The sequence below is a fragment of the Zonotrichia albicollis genome, chromosome 12 (assembly GCF_047830755.1).
Source record: "Zonotrichia albicollis isolate bZonAlb1 chromosome 12, bZonAlb1.hap1, whole genome shotgun sequence".
NCBI lineage: Eukaryota > Metazoa > Chordata > Aves > Passeriformes > Passerellidae > Zonotrichia > Zonotrichia albicollis.
Window position 1 is genome coordinate 9,950,081 of NC_133830.1, and position 24,596 is coordinate 9,974,676.

General features: G+C 46.2%; 1 protein-coding gene and 1 long non-coding RNA gene across 3 annotated transcripts in view; one reads left to right on the forward strand and one right to left on the reverse strand.

Moving 5' to 3' along the window:
- Positions 1-24,596, forward strand: part of KLF15 (KLF transcription factor 15) — a 41,410-nt gene that overhangs the window by 11,271 nt on the left and 5,543 nt on the right. Inside the window, exon 3 of the mRNA XM_074550600.1 lies at positions 240-21,439. Coding sequence (XP_074406701.1) covers positions 240-408 — 169 coding nt within the window. The 3' untranslated portion in view covers positions 409-21,439. The remainder of the gene's footprint in view (positions 1-239; positions 21,440-24,596) is intronic.
- Positions 9,346-24,320, reverse strand: LOC141730716 (uncharacterized). 2 transcript variants are annotated; one of them, XR_012582344.1, is made up of 5 exons: positions 24,094-24,320; positions 23,540-23,979; positions 21,619-21,821; positions 18,634-18,743; positions 9,346-9,439 (listed from the first exon to the last, which is right to left on the reverse strand). It is a non-coding gene; the product is annotated as an uncharacterized LOC141730716 (long non-coding RNA). The 2 variants fall into 2 exon arrangements; XR_012582345.1 differs by lacking the exon at positions 9,346-9,439 and adding an exon at positions 16,818-17,122.

The following is a 24,596-nucleotide window of genomic DNA, read 5'->3' on the forward strand; positions in this document are numbered from 1 at the left end:
GTACCCATGCTATGGAGTCCAGGACAAGGCTGGTACCAATGCTGCCCCTGTGCATTGCCGTGAGTCCAGGGCTGGTGGCTGTGTGTTTCCATTGTTGCTGGGACCAGCCCAGCCCTGCTGTGTGTCCCTTTCACCTCCTGGAATTTCCCAGTGACCTGGGGGGATGTTTTTTACCTCGCTGTGCCACGCTTAGCACACCAAACCCCCATTTCTCTGATGAGGCCTCTCCTCTCTTGCAGGTTCTCCAGGTCAGATGAGCTGTCCCGGCACAGGCGCTCCCACTCGGGGGTGAAGCCCTACCAGTGTCCAGTGTGTGAGAAGAAGTTTGCTCGCAGTGACCACTTGTCCAAGCACGTCAAGGTGCACCGGTTCCCGCGCAGCAGCCGCTCCGTGCGCGCCGTGAACTGACGGCTCCTGCCCTGCCTGCCCGCCGGCCGTGCCCAGAGCCACCACAGCACTTTGCTCACCACCACCTTCCTAGGGATAATTTATTTGTCTCCACAGAACAGTCCATGCTGTTACTTGATACCACCGTGTTTGAGTGCCCCCATGTCCTTCAAAGATGATTGGAGAATGAAGCTCTTTTTGGGTCAGGGGAGCGGGGCGCTTCTTCCTTTTTTTTTTTTTGGTTTTCTTTTAAGGATATTATTTTCCTTTCCTTGTATCTGTCTCTCCTTTGCTGCTGCTTCTTTTGGAAATTACAGTGTTTTATTTTTAGCTGTTTTCTGCTGCACAGGAAAATGTAAAAGTTGCTTGCTGCTAGTTAATTATAGCCCTGGCATTCCTGAGGGCTTTGCTCATGTACAGGCCACTCATTGTGAGTTTTTATTAAGCTGCTCTATTTGTTCAGTTTGGAAACAGCAAATTCCTTTTGAAATGAAAACAACTCCTTTGTTTTTGGGTTGCCTGAGCCAAGGATTTGTAGGGGCTGGCTATAGGAGGAGGAACAGTGGGAGTTGGGGATAGGGGGAGACAGGGCTTGGAGAGCACTGGAATGTGCCTCCATGCATCTCTGATTTTCCCAGCTCACATTTACCTTTCCCTTGGCTGGGTTATATATAAATGTTTATGTATACATATTCATACATACATACATATATATATATATATATTTAAGGAAAGACACATCCCAAGCAAATCCAGACGCTCAGGCTGGATGGAATGGCTTGGAGTGAAGCCTCTGGAATTGTGTGTGTGCTTCTGTCCCGTGCTGCCGAGGGATGCAAGGATGGCCAGGCTCCAAAGGACACTGCTTTCCTTTGAGGCTGCTTTGCAGCATCCACTGCCTTTAGCAGAAGAGCTGTTTGCCCACGAGGCAGCACAAAGGTGTTTGTGAGAACCTGTGAGCTCTGTTCTGTCTCTGCCCCTGCCCTCTTGTGTGACCTGGGGTGAGAAAGCACAGCCCCAGCCCAGGGGGGGGTGCCTGGTGAGCATCATCACAGCATCCCCACATCCACTGAGAGTCAGGGCCTGGCTGGCTGGAGCTGAGTCTCTGTGTGCTGGCAGGGTCTGCAGGATGTGCCTGTGACCAGGGAGGGTGGCAGGAACACGAGCTGGTGGGACAGTGCTGTGAGCCCGAGGTCTGGGGGTGATCCTCAGTGCCAATCCTCTTCCTCCCAACAGCCATGTCAGAGCTCCGTGCAGCTGGGGTGGGCACATGGGTGAGAACAGCAGCCAAAAAGAAACAAATTTGTGTGATAGCTGGCTAAGAAGGGAATTTAAGCAAATAATCAGATGGTAGCAGGCAAGTGATTTTTGTTTGTGTTTCTTCTTGTTTTGTTTTTCCTTTTGAACTCTGGCAATTGTACGAAGCTTTAGAAGAAAATAGAATTCAGTAATTAGGGATGATTTTACAATGGATGTTGCATTTCCTTTCCATTCGCAGACGGCATCTGTTTGTCTTTTCTGTTGGCAAAATGGGAAGGAGGAAAGTGTGATCCTAGAGCTAGGCAGAGCAGGAGCCCATGCTGTGTGAGAGCAGCAGGTCTGGCTAAAGTGAATGCATTCCTTTTGTCCTCTAGAAATTAATATAAATGAACTATCATCTATTGACTGGTTTATATCACATCCTATGAATGTATGTAAATAAAACTGTACATAGATGCATATCTATATAAAATATCTTTTAATAACGTATCAAATTTGTGTAAATTGGAAACAAAAATACCTATAAAGCCAGTGTACATAAGTTACAATTCTGTATATTTTCTTTTGTTCTTCATAAAAATATATTTACTTTGACAATAAAATGAAAATGGAAATTTTAAATCCCTCCTTGAAATTATTATTCATTAATTTCCTTGATAGCCAGCTCTGAAATTTTGATTCACCTGGACGTAACTTTTCAGGTGCTGTGTAACAGGGAGAGGATGGATCAGTTCTGAAGTTTTCCTCAGTTTTTCTCATCTCAGAAAGTTCTTGGAAGGCGTGAGATGTCTGAGCTGTCTCTCTTCACTGGAGCCCACACGCCCTGATTGGCAGCCACCCTGGGACACAAACGCCTTCCATGGCTCCTGACTGCTGTGGAACAGCTCTACAGATGCAGTAAAACAGTGGTTAATAAGGTAGAGCAAGCAGGCTTTGAAGGAATTCCAGCTTTAGTGATTAGTGTGGAGGAGGAAGGGCTTCAAGGTCTGCTTCAGATGGTGACGGTGACGCACTGTGTGACCCAAGACAAAGGACTCCATTGCCTGTTCTGCACTTCCCTTTCTTGTAAAAGGGGGATAATAACACATGACAGTGATACTGTGGGACTTAATTTGCTTTTGTGTGATCCCTGGATGGAAGGAGCAAGCAATGAGGCCAGTAGTCACAGGATTAGATTGTTAAAGGAAGGCCCAGCATGATGGTCTTGGTGCCAGGGCACCTCAGTTGGCTCTGCTGCAAATCCCACACCTGGCAGAGAGATGTGAAGGAGCTGTGCTAGGAAGAATTGCCTCAGGCCTGAGGAGAAGACGCCCTGTTCTGCAAAAGCCATTGCTTCCATTTGTAGCAACAGGGGCATGAACACCCTGCTCTCGTGACCTGCAAGCTGGGACATGCCTTGCACTGTGCTTCTGCTTGCTTTGGCCTCTGCTGGAAGAAGAAACCAGCACCGTGACTGGTGTTAAAGTCACTTCTGAGTCTCCATGGGAGCAATGGTGCAGTGGGTCCAGATCTTCTCCTACCAAGAATCATTGTGACACTAACAGGCACTGAGGGATTAAAGTCTCTCCCTGAAGAACAGCCGCCAAAAAGCGCCAGCTGATGAGCCAGGGCTTTCCAGACCCCTGATTATTTTTCCCAGAGAATCCTTTTGAGTGTGGCAAGAGGACCAAGGGATGAGGCAGACTAAGCTCTGTGCAATCCAGGTTGTTGTTACCTCCTGAGGTGTAGCTTGAAGACCAGAGTGCTCAGGACAGTGGTTTTAAGTTTTGATTAGCACGCCTGCACCAAGAGGATCTGCAATTCCCTTCTGTTCTCACCCTATCCACTTCATCCATTAAACCAGCTGCTTTTTTTTAACCAGCATCTCAGTCTCTTCCCCATCTCACCTGGAGTTCTGATATTGCTGTAAAGTTGGGCAATTCACCCTGCAAGGCCTTTGGGGCAGAAGTTGCTATTTTTCTGCAAGAGGTAATACTTGAAGCCGAAGTGGTGTAATGCAAAATGCCTGCTGCTGAAGCACAGCAGGGCAGAAATCTAAGGGGTTTTTAGCCTGTAATATTTTCCATGAAATGTGTATTCTTTCTCTCTTTTCCTTTCTCTCTTGTGTGTTTTAAGTATGGGTTTTGAGTGTGAATTGTGTGGGTTTTTCTAGTTAATACCTAAGGAAATGTAAGTTTATGTAAAAGTTGCAATATTGTGCTGAAAAGAGTAGGGCCATGTTTGCTGTGAAAGCAGAGTTAGTTTTGCTTGAAATGATTGACATTTCCAGAGTTTTGTCCCAAAAAAGCAGAAATTTCCAAAACAGATTTTGATGTTTATTTTAGATGGAATTACTGGCCTGGTTGGGCCTTTGCGGATTAATGAGAAAAACGTGGCCCTGCCTTAAGCCTGACTTAATCCACCTGAAGATAAACCTATATTTGAGTGTTTTAATGCCACAACTGGATAAGTTGCCCCAGCTTCAGCTTCTCTGCATGGCAAAGCACAGTTATACACATGCCTAAGTCTCATTGACTTCAAACCTCTGTAATTTGGTTTCTGAGGTGTTTGTAGTGGTACAGCCTTCACAAAGTGATTGTGATCTGGTTCCTGATGCTTGCCAGAACTTTGTGTATTTTAAAAGGTTTGTGGTCCCTTTGTAGAACTGGTGGTGAAGGAGTAGTCTTGGGACAGGTAAGGAGCTGTCAGCTGGGGAGGTTGTACTCAAGGTAAGGACTAAGCATGAGGAATGGGAGTAAAGTGATCTTTCTGAAGGGTGACCTGACTTCTGTGACCTGTGGCTAAACATAGAGCAGTGCAGTGATGAGTCTGAAACCACAGAACAGCACAGAGGGGAAATGGGAGCGGAACCAAGATGTCCTAAACCTCCTCTGCCCCAGACAGTGGCACAGACTACATGCCAGCAACACACAGGAGGCACAGAGTCACAGCACACGTGAGACGTCAGATAAGCAAAGAAGGATAAGGACAGGACATAGGTAAAGTCAGGTTGCACTGATAATGTGTGCTTTTGGAAAGGACGCCAAGGGGAGAGGAACGAGGTCCTGCTTGCTGGTGTGGCACACATGGGAGTCACCAAGGTAAAGCTCCCTAGGAAGAGTTCTGCCCCCTTGAACTGTGTGATGTGCGGGCTTTTCACCCTGGTGGTTTTGAGGAGAGCTGCACCCCTGTGGAAAGCAAACCAGCCTGTGGAGCAGGGTGTTGTGATGGAAGGCAGCAACTCTGGCAAGTCCCTGGGGGAGTGCTTGAGTTTAGATCCTGTGATATTTGCAACAGTCTTCTGCTTCCCACCCTCCCTGGGGGTTGTTTTCACTGAAGTCCTTGTGCCAGGAGCCTTCTCCTTGTCTAAATGGCCACTATACATTTAATCCAAACAACCAGGTGACTCCAGCACAAAGGCAGTGGCAGTAATCCAGAGTTAATGATTACCCTGGGCCCCTTGGGTTATGTAAGCCTGGATGTGCTGTACTGGGCTGGGACCTGCCCTCCCCGTCTGGGAGAAATACCAAGGACCTGCCAACACACATAGAAAGCTCTTTGGAGCCAGCTGGGATTTTCCTTTTGACAGCACCTATGAAACCCGTTATTCACTCAGTTCAGCTATTGCCATGCCATGCTTGCTTGTTATTCAGAGACGTTGCTCTTAAAGAATGAGTTGTGCTAAGCTCCCACTGGCTTCAGCACAAGCCAAAGGCAGCGACTGCCATGGCTTATCCAGGGGAAAAATTTCCCAGCTAAGGCAGGAACTGCAAATCCCAACAGGTCCTTGGCTTCCCCTGCTCATTCCTGCTGGGACATTTGTGTTTTTGTGGCTTTTAATCTATTGTTCCATTGGTTTTAGTTTTGTTCTTGCCTATTTTTTGGGGGGTTGTGGGAGGGATGAGAGTTGTTTGAAGGTGTGTGATGTGTGAAAAAAAGGTAATGAAGAATATTCGAAAGGTTGAGACTTAATGCCTTTTCAGGTTAAATCATCCAGATCATGAGGTTTGCAGCTCCTCAGTGCTCAGTGTTTCACAGGTCCAAGCTTTATCTGCTCTGCCAGATCAGTGCAGGTCTTCCTCCAGCTGGAGCAGGAGCACATCCTTCATCTCTTGCCAAGTTCCCTACTATGCTCTACTTCTCTGGTAGTTTTATGGTTAGGCTGGCTCAAAGCACATGTAAGTACTTGATCTCCTAAAGAGATAAGGCTGGAGGAACCTCAGATCTTGGAGAGTCTATTGCAGAGAGCTCTCATCAGCTCACTCATCCTATACTCACACATCCTGGGGAGCGTGTGTGCCTTGGCCAGCATCTCACTGACCCCCTGAATGCTGTTCAATCACTCTGAGGACTAGAAAAACATCTGACAGGGCTTGGCCATCATGAGAAGAGGGCATCTCTGCCCTAGCACAGCAAGACAAGGTTTTAGGTGGAGTGGGAGTGAAATACAGGAGTGACAAGGGACTGTGGGGAAGGCCAGCTCTCCTCCTGCTCACACTGGCGTGCATCTGGTAACCCTTGCCCTGCTCATGTTGGGTTCAAAAGCATCCTGAAAGGGAGAGAAAATAGAGGTGAATGTGGCCTATGGTTTTCTGTGAGGGAGCTGAGGAAGGAAAACAGAAGCTGGAGCAAGTTATGGCGTAAGAGGCACTGTTCTGTCTTTTCCAGTAAAAAGAGAGCCATGGGCTCTTTTTGCAGAAAGGGCTGTGCTGGCAGCCAGTGTAAGAGCTGTGCACTGCTCTGGGGCAACAGCAGCTTTACATCAGGAGGTCTAGTGAATAATAATCAGAGGGCTGTGCCTTGGACCCTTGGTAGTCACAAAGAGAAGGGTTTGAGATTGCTCGCTCTCGGTCCCTCAGGTCCCTTCCTTGTATGATTCTGCTTTTCTCCTGAATCTGTAGCTGATTCTTGGAGTGGACTCTAGGGATTCTTAGCACTTTCCAAAGCAGAAATATTATTTATCCTTATAAACCAGAAACCTCCATAAGCAGTTAAAGGCATTTAGTAGAAAGATCTACCCAGGAATTGTTTTGCATGTGGCTGAGGGTGGAGTCCAGAAGCCCACAAAAAGAGAAGTAAAAAGAATTACTGTTATGTATCTAAAAAAGATTCTGGCATCTGCTTTTCCTACTGAGTCCAGTAGGCCCCAGCATAAGCCCTGCTAGTTATTCCAACATTTTGGTTGCAAATACAGGAATTGGGCTATTGGGCTGAAAAGCGTCCAAACATTTAAAAACTCACCTTCCATAAGGGAGTGACGTGAGTATTTGAGTTTGGCTGCTGACTGCTGACTTTTTCTGAGAAGTCTATAAACAGCAGCCAGGTAGTCTCTCACTTTTTGTTTCCCTGGTGTGTGTTGTTTTTCCATGGACAACATGTTCTGGACCTCAGAGAGTTGGCTGGAGCTTGATTCATTCAGATCCTGCGTCCCTGGTGGCAGATAATGCATCAGGGAGGGCAAAGGGATTGGAAATTTCGTCGTGTCAGAGCAGTGATCCTGCAGCCAGCATGGCTGCAATCACACCAGGCTGTGCTGACAGTGGCAGTGCTGGAGCAAGCAGTCCCATGGACCCCTGCCTGTGCTGGGCTCAGCTCCCCTGTGCTGGGCTCAGCTCCCCTGTGCTGGGTCTGGGCTCTGGCTGGGGCTCTGTGTCCCCATGGAGCTGGGAAGGGCGTTGGGCATCCAGGAACAGGGCTGAGGTGGGAAACCCTTGCTCTGATGAGAGCTCTGCCTTGGCTGGTGTAGGAATGGCCCTGGTGTGGGCTCCCACTGCTGGAAAGGGCAGATGCTCCTGGGCAGGTCCCCTGTGGCTGGAAGGGGAGCTCAGGGTGATGAGCCATCTGTCCCCTCCCAGAAAACCAAGTTAGTTACAGCTGACAAGTTTGCTGGTGGACTCTCCCACTTGCTCCTTAGGCATTAATGGCACAACTGGCGGGTGTTCATTTACCTGCCACACAGGACCTTTAGTCTCCTTGCAGGGTGTTGGTATTCCAAGAGCTGATAAATAAACACACATTAGTAAGGCATTGGGTGGATTTTGTTTGGTGCTCAAGCTCCAATTGCCCTTCTCCAGCCTGGCCCTGCCTGGCCTCCTGAAGAATAACCCCTTGCTCAGTGACCCTGGCAGATAAAACAGGCTTGAGATCAGTAATAGCCATGAAAGTTTAATGTGAATCAATCTCTGTCATGCCTAAAAGAGAGATTACTAAATTAGAATTGGTCCTGATGACTTCATGCAAGTTACCTGATAGCCTGTGACTGATCCCTGATGGGTGGAAGACCATGAATCCAGGAAGAGCTGGAGCTACCTTCCTGGCTTTGCTTCTGCATTTTCATGCCAATCTCATTGAATCAAATTAGCTGTTCTAAATGAACAATGGTATTTGGCAGCTCTCTAGCATCTTCCAGCTGAGGAAGATGAACACATTTCCCAGTGGGAAATTAAGCCTTTCGTGAAAGTGACAGTTGTCACTTTCACTGTGCAAAGTCAGGAAAAGGATTTAAATGATTTGACCAATAGTCCTTGGGGAGCTGTTGAGGAACTCCAGATGTACCAGTTCCTCCTCAGACCCAGACATCAACCACAGCTCAATGATTTGGAGTGATTTGGAGCCATCTGCACCCTCAAGTATACATGCACCTGGGGAGAGGTGGGGATGCTTTGTAGCCCTCTGGATAGGCTTAAGACTTGCATGAGGTGAAAGCAAGGAATGAGAAACATGTTTGTTTTGCTGATGCAGCAAGAGTGATGTTGGTGCAGGGGTGGCCCTCGCAGCTTCTGCAGGACCTGGGGAGCAGAAGGGGAGCAACTTGGCTGTATCTGCTTGTGACTTTTGAATCATTGCAATGAACCTTGGTGACCTCTGCAAGATGGGGTCATGATCTTCATCTTCTGTGGAAGTTTGTGGGCTCCCACAGCAAGTGGCAAGAAATTCAGCTCAGGTTTTTTTCTTGCCTTTATCACCCCATGAAGCACTTCCATGCTGCTGAAGCCGTCACCCTTTTGGTGTGACCAGGAGGAGATTGATTAGCACCCTCTGAGGTTTCCTCGCAAAAAAATTCAACCTGCACCTTCTACCACCTTCCTAAACATCTACCCACCAACTTTCCTCCTTAACTTTGATACTTTCAGCTTGCTGTTCTCAAACACATTTGTTCTAAAGAAAATCACCTGCTGATGCACGAGCTGTTATCTATTAACCCAAACATTTTAGATTGCATAAGAGTGCATTTAGAGTGCATAAGATAGTACAGAACTACTCCAATGTAATCTATGTTGTTTATCCTGCTCTTTTATTCAACTTCTGGAACTAGATAATTTGTGTGGGAATTAATAAACTATACTCCTTGTTGTGATAAGTTCTAATTATTGCTTTCCAGGCAGTTTGTTTGATCAACAAATAACCAGTCACTAGAGTGATATGCTGTTGGCAGAGAGAGGTTTCTACCTTGTAGTGACTGAGGAGGTGTTTGTAACCCACAGAGAAGCCTTGCAAGCAGGGTCTCTGCTGTACATTTGCAAAGCTAATAGCCTGACTCAGCTGGCAGTCTAACAAGGACTTATGAAGCACATTTGGGGCTGTTGAGAAAAGAAATAAATTCTTTCTCATTAAGAAAAAAAATGAAAGTGTTCACCAAAACAGCAAGGGAGGCAGGAGAGACAGCAGGACTGGCAGTGTGGTGTCAGGCAGGATGCTGGCTGCGCTGCTTTGTTGGACCCTTACTGAGACAATGAGACACCCACACCTGCCCATGTTGGGTGGTTTGAGGTGCTGCTCCTTCTTCCTCCTTTTCTTTCCACCGAGGCTCCCCCTGTGAAATGAAGAAGTTGTGATTTTGTCAGAAGGGTTCTGTGACTGAGCTAATGTTAAAGAAAAATAAAGTTTCTAGTGCAAAGCATGGCAGCCAGCTGGGGGGTTATTTAAGTGAAGTGCTGTTTGGGGACTTGTTGTGGCCACACAACTGTGCAGAGACAATGAGGAGTGGAATCTTCTCTAAGTTTGTCCTTGAAGACTCCTCATGAAGCCATAGCTAAGACTGTGTTAACAAAGAGAAAAATTCTGGAGAGAGGAGATGTTTAAATATTCAAGGTGATATTCCAGGTCATTCCTAAGCTCAGCCATTCTCTGCCATGCTTTGCTATGTTTGCTCAGCTGTAGTGCTGGGGCAATGCAGAGACATTTGCTACACTAATTTTTCATATGGACACAAAGACAGAGATGGATAGACCTCCTTGCTAAAGGCGGAACAGCAGCTTTTGATGTCCTGCCTCATGTTTAATGTGGGATCCTGACAAGCAGCAGCAAATGGATTTGAAGCCTCTCCTGTTCAGGCTCTGGGTGCAGAGAGCCACAAAAAGAGTTCTGACCCAGGAGAGGCCTAATGTCTGTCAGAGCAGGCAAAAGTCCCACAGAATTTGTCAGAGCCATGGCTTCATGCTCAGTTTGTGCTGAGACAGCCCTCCCTGCCCAGGGCTGAGGACTCTCCTTGCTGGGCTGAGCTGGGAGCTCACCTGGGCCTGGGTTTCATCAGAGATCTTGGCTGAGGAGCTCAGGTGAGGGGTGGGTGGTGATGGGGTGCTCAGGGCTGGCTAGAGAGGGAGTTTGGGTGTAGAAACCTTCAGGGAGTGATCAAGGAGGGAGACTACAACAAGGAGGAGCTGGCCTGTGTCGTGAGAGGCCTTGAGGAATGAACCTTCAGCAGGTACTGTGTGGGGAGGGCTGAGATTGATGTGATTGAACCTTTTGGGGTGTTTTTTGTGAGAAAATGGGTTCCACTCAGGTGTGGAAGGGGCTGGAGGCTGGTGGATAGAGCCTGTTTGCTGGTGTTTGAGCCCAGGCAGTGATGGATTGTGCTTGGCTGGCAGGAAGTCGTGGTGCTCCCTCAGTGAGGTGTTTGAGCTCAGTCCTGTTTGTGTTTGGCTCTGCCCAAGGGTGTAGGACAGGGCCCTGGCTCAGCTCAGGTGGCAGAGCCTGGCTGTGCCAAAAGTCACGACTCAGGGGATCATGCTCCTTTCTGGACCTGTTCTCATTTTTCTTCTCCTGGCACACAGGAGGGCTTCCTCCTTCTCCAGTGTATTTTCTTCTTCTCTGGATTAAAGAGGCTGTGCTCTGAACCACAAAGACAAGCACACAGGCTGTTTGTTGTGAGGCAAGGAGGGGCAAACACAGCTTTGCCTCTGAGCTAGAGAGTTTCCTAGTACAGGGCACGGTCCAGATTTTTCCACGTGTGGGCTTGAGCCCAGACATCACCCTGACAACATGTGAGAGCATAAATACAAACAAAAATAATTTCCAGATGAGGGATGTATGCAATGTTTTCTTTTACTGGCATTTATGCTTGCTTATTTGGCTGGGGTTGACAAGCAACTCTGCTTATTGCAACAGGGCAGCAGGAGGATGCTCCAAACTGTGAAAGTGCCTCCTCAGCTCTGTCTGCATCCCCAGAGGGATCCAAAACCCAGACACCTTGGGGAGGCTGGGTGTTCAATGTGTGCAATGTTCAGAGAGAGGAACCAGAGGGTCCAGGAACCAGCAAGAATGGTCTTGTCAAAGCAAAAGCTTTTGTGGGACCCTGATTGACCCATAACCATTCAGGAGCTCTTGCATCTCCTCAGTGCTTCTTGTCTGGCTGTGCAGTGTGATAACCCCTCCTTGTGGTGTGTCCCAATGGATCTGGGGAGGATTCCACCCTCAGGAAGTGAAGGCAGTACCCCAGGAAAGGAGGTTTTGTATTTTATCTTCTTTCACTTGTGAATAGCACAAATGGGTTGTTCAGGGGAGGTTTTATTGCTGGGAGAATCCCTAGGCAGCCAGGTCTCAGGGGGATAAGGATTTGTTTGGGTTCAATGCCCAGCATCTCCCAAGATTTCTGATGGGGGAAGAAATACCAGGGGCTGTAGCCCCTTGTTTTACCAAGGCACCAACTTCTCATTCCCCTCTGCTTTGTGTGGCTTCTCGTGGGCTGCCTGGTCTGTTTCTGATGGCCCTGAAGCTGGGGGTACAAAAGCCAAATCTCAAGCTTCTTTTATAGCAGAAGATGAAACCATGGCCTCTCACATGGGTGTGTAAATATTCCCGTAGATGGTGCAGAAAGTTGCTGCTCCAAGCAATGCAGTCAGGATGCCCAGATGATGCTCTCCTCATGATGCTCTCCTGCAGCCCTTTGAGGGGTCCTGGTATATCTAGGCACTGCATTTCTTTCCAGCTTATCCCCAGGGCACCATTAGGAAAGACAATAATGACAGCAACATTAAAATTGGTGAGTGGAAAGCAGGGCTGATTTGTGCTGGTTGCCCTTATAGCTATGTTTCCTTTTTTTTTTCTTTTTCAATTTTTTTTTCTTTTCTCTCCCTGGAAAAATCAGTCTTGAATGTAGCTTCAATATATTACAATAGTCAGCCATTGATGTGGCTGCTTTGAGGCTGTACAGCTACCAAGTTTAAAAATAACTAAATAAATCACTCAAATGAGGCAGCAAGCAAATAGATTTGCCCACCTGTTTATTAATAAACACATGCACATGAACCTATATTTCTATATTAGAACATGGCTCTGCATCTCCTCTGGGTATAAAAAGAAAAACACCTGGCAAAGGGCGAGGGCAGTAAGGCAAGCACAAAGTTTCCACAGTAAACATATTTGTGTTTGCTGAGCCAGTGTTGCCCTAGGAAGGCAGCGAGGGCAGCAGCTCCTGCAGAGCCTCAGATTACCAAGCACAGGGAGAGAGATGAGTCCCTGACAGCTGCAGATGTGCAGGGATCTGCAGTGGGATCACACAGGGCAGCACTTCAGAGATGGGACAGGCAAGAAACCCTCCTCCATGCTGACTGTAGCTGTGTAAATTGCAAATGCATTTCCTCCTTGAGGTGTGCAGCTTGGAGAAAGCAGCCAGGAGATACCACTACCAAAGCTCACCTCTGCTGCTGTGCTTTGTTTTGTGGAAGATTTTTAAATTATTGTTTTATTTATTTGTTTTTGGGGGGCTGCTCCTTGGGAAGACTCAGAGCATGCCTTACCCTTGCAGAAATATCTCTGCTGACTTGCAGAGCATGAGTTTCACAGCATCAGTTAAAGGTGATTCAAGCAAACCTCTCCTAGTTGGTTTCATGGTCATTTGTGTCAAATTTGAACACAGGGTAAAGGATGAAGGAGACCCAGGAGGAATCTGGGGTAGGAGTGTGCCCAAGGCATGCCAGGCCCTGGCAGAGGCAGTCTGGGAAGGGAAGATCAGGGTCTCAGGATGACAAGTGTCATTCCTGTGCTCTGAGTTCAGGGTGGCTGAAAGAACTCCAAGTGGATGAATCCATCACCATGGCTCCTGTTCTTCCTTCCCATTCCTGTTTGCAAGCTGTGGTGTGCCACCCTGGCACCACGCTGCTATTTCTGCTCCATCACAGGGTCAGCTGGAACATGCTGAACAAGGGGCAGTAGGATAAAAAATAGTGAAGCAAGGTACTGTCTAACTGGGACACGCTGAGATGTGTGGGTGGGTGTCTCAGGTCTGTCTTCACAGCTTTCTAGCTCTGCAAGAGACCCAACAGTTTAACTAAGGATGATGCCTCTTTAGCATGAAACAGATAGTCTTGCACTAGATTAAGACCTAGCCTCCCACCCCACTGCCTGCAGCTGTCCTGGTGCAAAGGCAATGTCAGGTTAAAGCCTGAAAATGGAGCCCAGGACAGGCACTTACACCTGGGCTGGGCTCCTTCAACTTATTTATAAAGCTTTGGGTCCTCCCACTCCATCACCAGTGGCAATAAAGGTTGTGAAGCTGTTGGGTAACATAATCATCTTCACAGCTTTACTTGAAGGGTGATTTTGCTGACCATTAATGTGCAAACCTGAATGTTGGATTTATTTGTGTGGTCTCCACTCTGGATTTGACACCTAGGGGAAGGAGGATCAGAAGTATAAGAAAGTGCTGTGAACAGTGATGTCTATGTCACTGCACTTGGTTGCATGACCTGCATTTTTCTGACTGTGGTCGGCTGCTGTTTAATCAGAATCACAAAATGTTGTTTAATTAGGTCACAAATGCACAAATGACAGTGAACTGTCATTTCTTCTGTGTATTAAAAGCCTTGAATACTCTGGAGAGATCCCATGAGGTAGGCTTGCCATGCCCTATCTGTCCTGAGAAACTGCCTTTACCTTGGGACAGGGCAGGCTTGGGCATTACTGACCAAATAATTCCTGGTTGTGTGTAAATGGTTTGTATCAGCAGCTGCTACCTGTAATGAGATCTCCCAAAAACAAACTGTAGGCAGGGGAATGCATCCAGGGCTGGCAGAACCCTTCTTTGAGCCAGGACTGGCAGTAGGAATCAGAGGCGCATCTTTTCCTCCTGGTATTTTCATTAAAAGTTATGTTCATTTGGCATGGGTGTTGTCAGAGACATGTGGGACCTGGTGTGGCCATGAAGCCACGAGAAGTCACTGAAAGCAATGATCTGCTGAGGTCCTTTGGTGTCTGTGAACTGAAGGAAATGTGTGTGTGTCCCTGAAGCAGGAGCTGGCCAAGTGAGGGCCATCTTTGGTGTGTTCTTGCTCTGCTGGTGGACAAGCCTAAAGCAGCCACAGTCAGTAGGTCCCTCCTGGCTGTCCACAGATGCTATTTCATTGAAGAAAACCAGCAGCTAACACTGAAAGCTGGGCAAAGAATGCCCTGCCAAGCACTTGAGACAGCAGTGAGGGAGGCTAGACATATTTAAGCAATAGTAGGGGATGGGTCATGTAATTTTGCCACAGCAATTTATTTCCATTTGGTTCTGCCTGCTGGGCCCAAGGCAAAGCATAACTCACCCTTGGAATGGTTGTCCAAAGCACAGAATCTAGTGAAGCCAGAAAAGGCTCCTTTTCTTCAGCTCTTAAAACAAAATAATGTATAATGCCAATAAACTATGGGAATCATTTAAGTGACCAGTGACTGTCAGACACAAAAGATCAGAGGAAACAGGTTTCTATCAAAGCATGTTGTTGCATGATTTCTGGTAGGAAGCAGCTTTCAGAGCCTGCCCCACAGAGGAACTGAACGTTATTTTGGGACATATATGAAAATTTTGGTCATCTCATGGTTCTACATTTATTTTTGAAGTAGGTCCATGAGGCAGCTGCTAATACAAGTGAGATGCATGTTTTTAAACAAATAAGAGAATTTAGGTTAAATATTAACTTTTGGTCATTCCAACTCTGATAGCTTTGGCCTTCAGGCTGATCATTTAATGAGCTCCTTTCTGTTGCTACAGCAACTGCAGCCCTGGCAGACCTTGATGTTCAAGTCAGGAGAAAAAAAAATTAAAGCTTGTTCTGAAATTTGCTTAGGCTTCTATTGATAAGTGTCTGTGCTCAGAGTCAATTGTTCAGGCAAACAAGGCTTGGAAATGTACCACAGGGTTTAATGCAATCCTTGCACAACCCCATTCCAAGCCACGGGCTCTTGTGCGCTGTTAAAAAAAAACCAAAAAAACAACAAAACAAACCAACAAACCTTAAATTCTGTGCCCTCTTCTGACGTGCACTGAGCCACTCAGTGATGTTGTTTTAGGAGAGCAAACAGACTGGTTTGTTCTTGCAGAGTTACCTTGGTCCATGGTGTAGCTGTGGCCTCATGTGCGGTGTGTGAGGTGTGGCACAGGCTGGAGAGCTCCTTGTGCCCCCCTTGAGCACGTGCTGGGCATGGCACACAGCTCATGCCACATCTCAGCTGCTTCTGTCCAGTCCCTTTCACATACAGCTTCTGGCTAGAAGGTCCTTTCTTCTTGGACCTCTCCCAGACTTAAAATATTCCAATTTCCCCTGAATGCTGCGTCCATATTACAAGCTCTTTTTGTGATGACTTCTAGGCAGGTGTAAATCAATATCACCTTCTTGAATTCACAGCAAGTATGCCACTTACTACCAAATGAGGTTTTGGCCACTTGTTTTTGCAGTAATAGAAACCTCCGCAGCTCTGTTTACTTCTCTGAATGTTTGTCTCAACAGTGTTGTCTGAATTCTCTGATTTTCAAGGTAATTTTTTCTTTGTCTGGGCAATTGCATCTGCATCCCTAATATAGAATGAGACTGTGAGTACTACACACATTTTTCTTTCTAGGCAGAATGTTCCCACTCTTTCTTAAAGAGGTATAAATATTTTAATGAAATGTGGAACTGCAAATGTACAGCTGAGTGCTCATTGAAGCTCATGGCAGAGCTGCTGTTGTCTTTAGTGTGCAGCCCCGAGGGCATCCTGTTTGAGTCATGTTTCACAATCCCTTTCAAATGTAAAGCTTTATGGCCCAATTTAAAGTACAGCTGGGAGGAAACGCTTTTTCCTATCCTGAAGAACACTTGAAACTTTCAAAAAACAGTTCTGCTCCGTGCTGAGATGGACTGGCAGCTCCCAAAGTGGAGAGGAGAAGCAGCCCATTATAACCAGTTAAAGCCCAATAATCTGGATTCTCCTGGAGGAGCTGGGAGGTGTTTAAATCCAGAGTCTGAGCCTGACTCAGCCTGCTGCCTCAGGGTGGATGGCCTGGCCAAGAGCACTTTGCTTCTTCATGTTTTCTCTTCCAGCTCTGGTTCTGAAAAGTACATTGTGGACCTGAGATAACAGCAGCGTTTTCACTGAGCTGAAACTGCGAAAGCTATTCCCAGGAACTGTTTCAATTTTAGCAAGTCTGCATTTTCTGTCAAAATAACATTTTGTCAAAAAACCTCCAGACTGTTTCTCATCCAAGGCCTGCTGAAGTCAATGAAAAACATACTTCTTCAAGAGAGTTTAATTACTATTAAGAGTATCAGAATGAAAGCCTAACCACATTAGACATTTGCTCTCTTGATGGAGGTTTATACTGATTTTTTGGTTTTATGGACTACTGAAAATTGGGAATGGGGCTACTGGATAGTGATCTGGACTTCCCCTTTGAAAAATGGAAAAGTGGGATATGAGACCAGTCCATCCATGCCTGCTAGAAAACATGTGTTTCTTTGATTGCTGCAGCAGCCTAGCAAGGGACAGCCTGTCATAATGGACAGACATGACCACAAAGCAATACCCTGGTCAGATATGTGTTAATAAAAATTCACTCCCATACATTTTTTTTTAGCAAAAAATAAACCCTCAAACAGGAGCACAGCCCTTTCCTCCTCCCTTGAAGCTTTTGGCAGATAGAGCATCAAAGATTTTAAAGATGACTGAAAGAAATTCAAGAGGCAACAGTTTCAACACCACGTTTTGTTTTGTTTTTTTTTTTTTAAGAGCATCTAGTTAAGAATGCATGACAATAAAAGACAAATGAAATCACCTCTCCACCTAACTCCTTCCAGAGAATGCATGTGTGTGCTCACACAAATATCTCGGTGAGTTATTGGCCTGGAAGTCACTCAAGTCTTAGAACGATCCAATTCTCTTGAAAAGAAGAAGAAAGTAAAGCTGCCAACTTCACGCTTCAAGTGGAACAATAATCCTGAACTAAGGGAACAGCTTCCAAGTCTTCAGATGGCAAATTATTTATCTGCTGACACAGAACAATGCACACTTTGTAGTTGATGTATGAGGTTCCCTATGTGCACTGCATTAGAAAGGAAGGGGGTGTGGAGTTTTACAATTATACTTTTTTATTAATGGGGAAACACCCGCTCCCTCAACAGCTTTAAAATCTATTATTAGTCACAAGGGAATCCAAATGCCTTTGGCAGCCCCTTTTGAGGTGTTTGGCTGTTTTGTTACTCAGACCAAAGGATGCTGCTGGCAAAAGTTTTCAGAGTCAAAGCTCTGGGATTATCTGCCAGTCCCCAGGACAACTCTGGCAGAGTGTCCCAAAGGTCCCCAATCAGTGCACTCCAGTTGCTTTTTAATTTTTTCCATTTTTCCTCCTTTTGTGTTCTCTTATTTCTTTAGCTTTTTATTTTGACTGTAAGTCTTTAATGTGGGGAATCTTGTCTCCGAGACTGTCTGTGAAACACCTTTTTACCTCTGTGCTGTTGGGAGGATGGCAGAAACATGGTTTGTTTCTCAACAGGGGAGAGCCATTTTTGAAAGCCAGTCTTTGTTTTAGGATTGCCAAACCTTGGCCCTGAAGCTGAGCTAACAGGCCAGGGCTCTGCCTAAAGGCAACTGCTTTTGGGTTTTTATTGTCTGAAACCCTCTCTGAGCTGAACTGGGCTCATTTCACCCAGGAACTGACTGAGCTGTCTTTTCATTACTTTGCAATGTCACCATAAAATAAAATCTATATAATTAGCACTGGTTATTTAGAGCCAAAAAGACTTTGTATCTCAGCACAAATGTTTGATTCAGCCTTGAATTGCTTTAGCCTTTGTTAAAGGTAGGGTTTTTCCTGTGGACTGCTTGCATCCTTGTCTGTGGTCAGTGAGTGGGTGTTGCTGTGTGCAGCATCCTCAGAGCAGGAAGGATGCTGTGCATGAATTGCCAGAGCCCAGCCCTAATTCCATCCTTCCATAAAAAACCCTCACTGTACAGATTTCCTCTGTGCCTTACAATGCCAGGTTATGAGCCACAAGAACTCCTTGGGAGATGTTTAGCAATGTTAAACAAAATTCCCTGCTGATGGGAATGAGTTCACCTGCCCAGTCGATAAATGTGCTCTGTCTGGCCATCAGAGGGGTGACATTACCTGCCCTGTGTGCTGGCTTTGGCCCTGGAGGGGCCCAGAGCTCAGCCAGGGTGGACAGCCCTGGGGTCAGGGCCAGGGCACGCTGTGCTGCTGTTGTCTCTGGGGAAGATCAATACGGGACTTGTGCACCTTTCATTGGAACAATCCTCACGTGCATCCACCATGTGAAAAAACCGAAGTTCCCATTCAGGACAGCGTGTGTGTCCTGCCAGGAGGCTGGCATGGAGTGGTTCCTGTCTGGATGCATTGCCCCTGCTCCTGGAAACTGTGGCTTTTGCTGTTTATCCCCCAAATTGGAAGAGCATCATGAAAAGACACCCCACAGTGCATGGGGGAATGAAAGGAAGATTGAGGCTGTAGACCCCATCTCATGTTCAAGTGTGAATTACCTTAGTATATCCATTTCCAGAGAGCAAAGTGAGGTGTTTTTTAACCAAAATCCCGTGGGCAGCAGGAAGCCACTGGCAGCTCTTGCAATGTCATTCAGAGCAGGAGAAAGCTGCAAGGAAGTGCAAGACAAACGTGGTTTGGTGTCGGTGGTTTGTTGGCTTTTTTCCCCTCCCTGATCTAATGTTAAGACTGGTTCTCATGAACACTCTGGGGTTTAGTGGTGCTGAGTCGGCAAGGCTTTCTTTCCTTAAACAAGACAGAAGAGCAGTTCCAGTTATATTAACTAGGCCAAATGTCAATGAAGCTGATTCAATCCATTCCCTCGAGCTCAGCTCCCTTGGCTGCTTTTTGCAAAGTATTGATTATGATTACTGCTGATTGCCTTTTTTTAAATAAAGGTATTAAAAACCACAATTATATCAAGAAGTATTAGCTCCAGCAAAGAGAAGAAACACAGATATGAAATTTTACACTGTTTTCTATATTGAGTCAGAGAGCTTGATGCAGTAAAAGAGCTTAAATCTATGTCTTTTCAGAGCCTTTGCTTCCTTGCTTAAGCACTGCAAACACCTGCAAAAGCCTTGGCAAATATCTAATCAGGATCTTGAATGTGACTGAATGGCAGGACCATTCCCAGACTTCATCACCTTCAGTGGCCTGGCCAGGGATTACCAAAGTTGCTCTTTGCCTTCACTTTCTTTGAGCTTACACAATATTGCTGTTAAGCACATTGCAGAACAGCCTGGTGACTGATGAAATACCTTGCAGAGATGACAGGACACTGTGTAGATCTTCACACTGCACTCTCCCAGGAGAGAGGTGCACATTGCAAAAGGCCAGGGTTTGTCAGAAAGCTGCAGAGGTTTTGACTGACATTTTCATGCTACAAACGATATTGTGGTCTGATATACTGAACAAGAAAAACTCTGACCTTGAACTGAATTCAGCTTTGCATTCAGAATGGTTTTTCATTGAAGCCCTAGACTTTTTTATCTTAAGAGCTTTCCATCCTGTGCAACCGGGATCCCAGCAGAGCAGAGGCGTTTTGTGCTACATGTTCAGGGTAAAAATCAGAGCACTAAGCCTAAGACAGAAGTGGAGGGCATTTGGTTTGCTGGAACGATGGAAGGCCTCCTGGCTCTGCAGAGCTCAGTACAAATAGGTCTTGTTTTGTCAAAATAGGGGTTTTGGCACACACCCATGCTTGTGCTGTGCTGGTAGGACCAGCTCTGCTGCAGGCTCTCCGTAGTGCGTACAGGAGCTCAGCTCCACGCTGGCTCTGTGGCATTCTGGACTGTGCTGCTTCTTACACCCTGCCTCACCTGGGCCCTTTGGAAGGTGCTTAGGTGAAGAAAGCAGCATCTGGCCTCCTGGGAGATATATGTTTTGGGGTTGAAAGGGGCAATTCCTCAGGAGCAGGAGTTTGTACAAAGGGCTGAGGTGCTGTTCTGCTTGTTTGCCAACCTTGCCCAGCTGGTGACATTTCCACACACGGAAAGTGGGCACAGAAGTAGCTGAACCTGATATGGTGTTTGTTCTACCATTGCTGCAGGTCACTGTTTTATAAACACTTCAGCTCTATGAGAAGGGCTTTATCCTTCTCCCAGCTGCAGGTTGTTGCATGTTGTAAGATGATCAAGCAGGAGCTTTGCCCTCAATAAAAGAGGGAAAGAGCTACCTAGTTTGGCCAGGTGTTTGTTTCAGTCATTTTTAAAGAGATATTCTGTTCTGCACTTATTTAAAATATGGCTAAACTGTTGGCAACAAAACAGATCAATGCTTGCTGCAAGATATCTCTGCATATGTGAAATAACACAGGTAATTCTGTTATTTGCACCTTATGCTGCCTTTTTTTATATTCAAGTGATATGAGCATGTAAGTACCCAATTCCTAAGAGGTCAGACAGTCTGACAGGGAAAGATTTTCTCTTAGCCTTGCATTCTTTCCTTCCTTTCTTCCCTTTCCACTAATCTCAGTCACTCCCTGATGTCTTTGCTGGCAGCTTCCTCTGTGCTAAAGGCAGGGATGCAGGGGGAGCACTGCAGCCCTGTGGGCACCCAAGCAGGGACAGCACCTGTCAGCATGGCTCTGCTGGAGCAGCCTGTGCCTCAGCACACCTGGGACCTCTTCCAGGAGCCTTGTGGGCTGTGGTGTGGAGTGGAGCTGTTGCAGGTACTGTGGCAATGCCAGGCATTGACAGATCCAGAAAACCTGATTCTGAATTTGGAGGAGGAGAGTGTGTGCATTTCTGGGCTTGGATCTGGTAGGAATCTGATTCCCAATAAGCATAAAAACAATGGATTTTGTGTGTCCAGTGCCCTGAGTTTTGGAAATCTCAGCCTCCAACTCTCCTTGGTGTGTGTGTCTGCTGTCCCAAGTGAGGCAGTGCCCTGGGACAGCTGACAGGGTTCACTGAACTGGAAACTTGACCCTCAGTAACTCTTTTTGGACCCTGCAACTGCTTAGCAAGTCTTCCATTTTAACCAGTGCACTCATGTGGCACAGTTTTAATCCCTCACTGCTTCAGGAGAACGGTCATTTAAAACGAAATCCTGCCCTCAGAGGAGCCGGTGGGAATTGTGAGCTGCCTCCAGCCCTGCTGCCCCCACAAGGGCACGGCAGCAAGCAGGGGGTCAGCAGGAGGAAGTCAGGGCTCTGAACTGTGCGTGGAGCTGCTGCTGCTGCTGCCAAGGGCCTCCTGCCAAGGAGGGAAGATGCCCTTTGCATGCCCCATGCTCACAGTCTCTCCTTGCTCGGCGTCAAGGCCACCGCGTACCCAGCGCTGCTGGGAGAAAGCAAAGCAGGCAAGTAAACAGCAGCTGCCCTCAGCTCCAAACCTGACTCGCTTGGTTGCTCCTGTTTTCTTGTCAGGGGAGTGGTTCAGCTAAGGGAAAGGTGATTGAACCATTACCCGAAGGGAAAAACACCTATTAAAATTGAAATAATTCAAAATGCTGGAAGTGGCTCCTTTATGTGAGCATACCTGTTCCATTTGGCCACTGAGCAGTCCTTAGCAATCCTTTTTTGTCTCTGCTGCTGACAAACCCATGTTCAACAGCTGTAGGGTGGTTCCTGATGTGAAGGGAAGCAGAGCTGAGAAGTGTCCTTGTCTATACTGGCCCACAGATGAGTTGGGACAGTGACAGGATGCTTGAACCAGCTGCAGGGATCCAGAGGCTGTGAACACTGAAGGATAAAGAAAGGAAGGGAATGGGATGCTAAAACTGAGCAATGGAGACTGTAGATCTAAATGTCAGGGTATATTTCCTAATAGTGATTTCTGTCAAGTTGTTGGATAATCCCAAAGGGAAGTGGTGGAAATCTTGTACATGAAGACGTTTCTCAATTTGGATTTTGATGAAGGCAGCAGAAAATACATACTTACATAAAAACTCAGTTGAACTAGATAATCTCAGAGTATTTTCCCATCTCTAAATTGTGATTTATATTATAAACACTGCCAGACCCTGCAAACTAATCTGTTGTACTAAAAGTGACTCAAACACGACTGCTTATATTTTTATACCCCTCATGATGTCGAACATTTGGCTTGCCAGGATGAGTGGGAGTATCCAGGACACACTTTACTGTGAATGGATTTCATGAACTATAATTGCTAGGCAATAAATCCATACAAATGGGAAATGTCTCAGGCCTTGTGCTGGATAGTAGGAAAGGACAGGACCTGATTGTTTTGGGGGAACACATTTTTGTTGAACTTGGAAGGAATTAAAACACCAATGCTGCTTTTGAAGGGCCAGTTGGGGCAGGGGCCACAGATTTGTTCTTTACATTAACAGTAAAAAATGTATTTGCACAGCTATTTCTTGGATGGGAGCTCTCACAGAGACAGCTGGTTTTAATTAAGCAAACAGATGCAATGGCTGTGCAATTACAACTTGATCATGAGCCCATGGAAGGCGAGGGGGTCTTTAGCAGTCTGTATTAAACTGCTTGTGTTGGACAGGATCAGACCTGCACATGAGAAACCCTGCACTGACCACAGCAATCCTAGGAAGCTGCTGAGAGTGGGATTTTTTTCCCATGGCAGAGTCCATTTGTGCACCAGCATTCCTAGTTCTGATTTGGTGATGGGTACAGGTCTTGGGGTGCCACCAACTCATTGGCTCTGCTGTCATTTCTTCCTGTTTTCAATGTGATAAAGGATGGGAGAATATGATTAGTTCCCTGAGCAATTGCCTGGCATCATTTTAGGGGAGAGTGCAGGTATTTCTTGTATGTTGCCAGAGCAGTTTGCTACTCATCATTGCAGAAATTATTACCAGTGGTAATTATTAAAATGCTCCAAAGGAATTTTTGTTGTGTTACTACAAATGGAATAAAATAATATTTTCTTGGCAAAAAGAAATAAAAATACGATCTCAAATGAGGATCTATGAATCTGTGACTGAGACACAGATCCCCACAGTACAAAAGAACAACCAGGGCTTATCACCCCACTGAGGGCAAAAGTATTTCTGGTTTTAGTGGCAACACAAGGGGTTTAGCCCCTACAATCTGAGACTCATTACTCAGTGTCTTTAAGTATTATTTGTAATATAAGTAATATGTCTATTCAGTATCTATAAGTATTATTTTCCTCTCCCTGTTTTTTACAGAGGATGTTCAGGGAATCAATGGGTGAACATATATATGTGCGTATCTGTGTGCATGTGTGTGTGTGAGAGCATGCACATATACTTACAATCACTTTCCAAAGAAGTAATTATAAGCTCCCAGCAGTCCAAACTCTGCATTATCTTATTGTCATCAGCCATTGGGCTGTAGTAGAACAACAACCTAGCACTGCTGACAGGGACAAATTCAAACTCAACAAAGCAAAGACAGGCACTTGTTCATTCAAGCAATTGTGGAAACCTCAGCTTTACCTTTACCTGCCTTACCTTTTTATGGCCATGTAAAAAGTCATAAAAAGCTTCTGCAGGGGGTTCCTGTCCCCCCTGCCACATCCTCAGATGCAGAACAGTGCAGAGCCTGTTCACTCTGTCCGATAGAACTGAGAGGAAAATCTCCTAAGTCAGAGTCCAGCCTCCAGGCTCTGGATCTGACCCTGAAATAGCCGCTCTGGCCTGTGTGAGGCTGGGCCTCCCTGTATGTTAGAGAAGGGAACGTGGGGTGCCCCAGACCTTCCCTCCAGAGATGGCTGGGTGTTTTTTTGAGCCCTGCTCACTCTTGTCTTGTCTCCTTCTGCACCCCAGCTCCTCTTCTGTCATGACCCAGGCACAGCAGTCTCCTTTTCCTTCTCACTCCTGTTTGAAACTTTCCCCTGAGCACAAGTTCTTCCTCCATGGGTGTCCTCACAAATTGCATTTGATGTGCTGTCCTGGGCAAGGAGAAGGTGAAAGGAACTGGTTTCACATGCAGGACTCACCAGACTCCACATTTATCTAATTCTCTGCCACAAGATGTTGGGCAGATCCTTAACCTTCATTCCTACCTTTGTGATGGGAATCATTTGCAGCCCTCTTCACATTATAGTGGGAATCCTTTAATTCCTTCCAGAATTACACCCTTGCTATCCAAACATCCAATTCCATTAGAGATCCTAGACCAACCTTTATGTCATATTGCTTGAATACTGAATTTCTTTCTGTGGCTAGTTGCTTTTTCATTGCAACTCCTGCTATGACTTTCCCAACACTGCCCTTTTTGTCAGTCTGTGTGTTTTTCTGGTTGGAACTGTAGATCTCTGGATAAGCAGTATCAAGTATTGCTTTGAATATTGAGCAATTACATGACAGAAAGCTCCTCCACAAAGCCAATGAAACGGTCCCTGGTGCACATACAGATATCAACAGTGCTTTGGTGCTCTGTTCCCTTTTGCTTTATTAACCCTGGCCCCATGGGCATTGAGCAATGATCCAGATTATATCTGTGCTGCACGTACAGTGCATTCTGCTGGCCACTTCCAACCAGCAAGGCAGCACTGCACATTTCTGA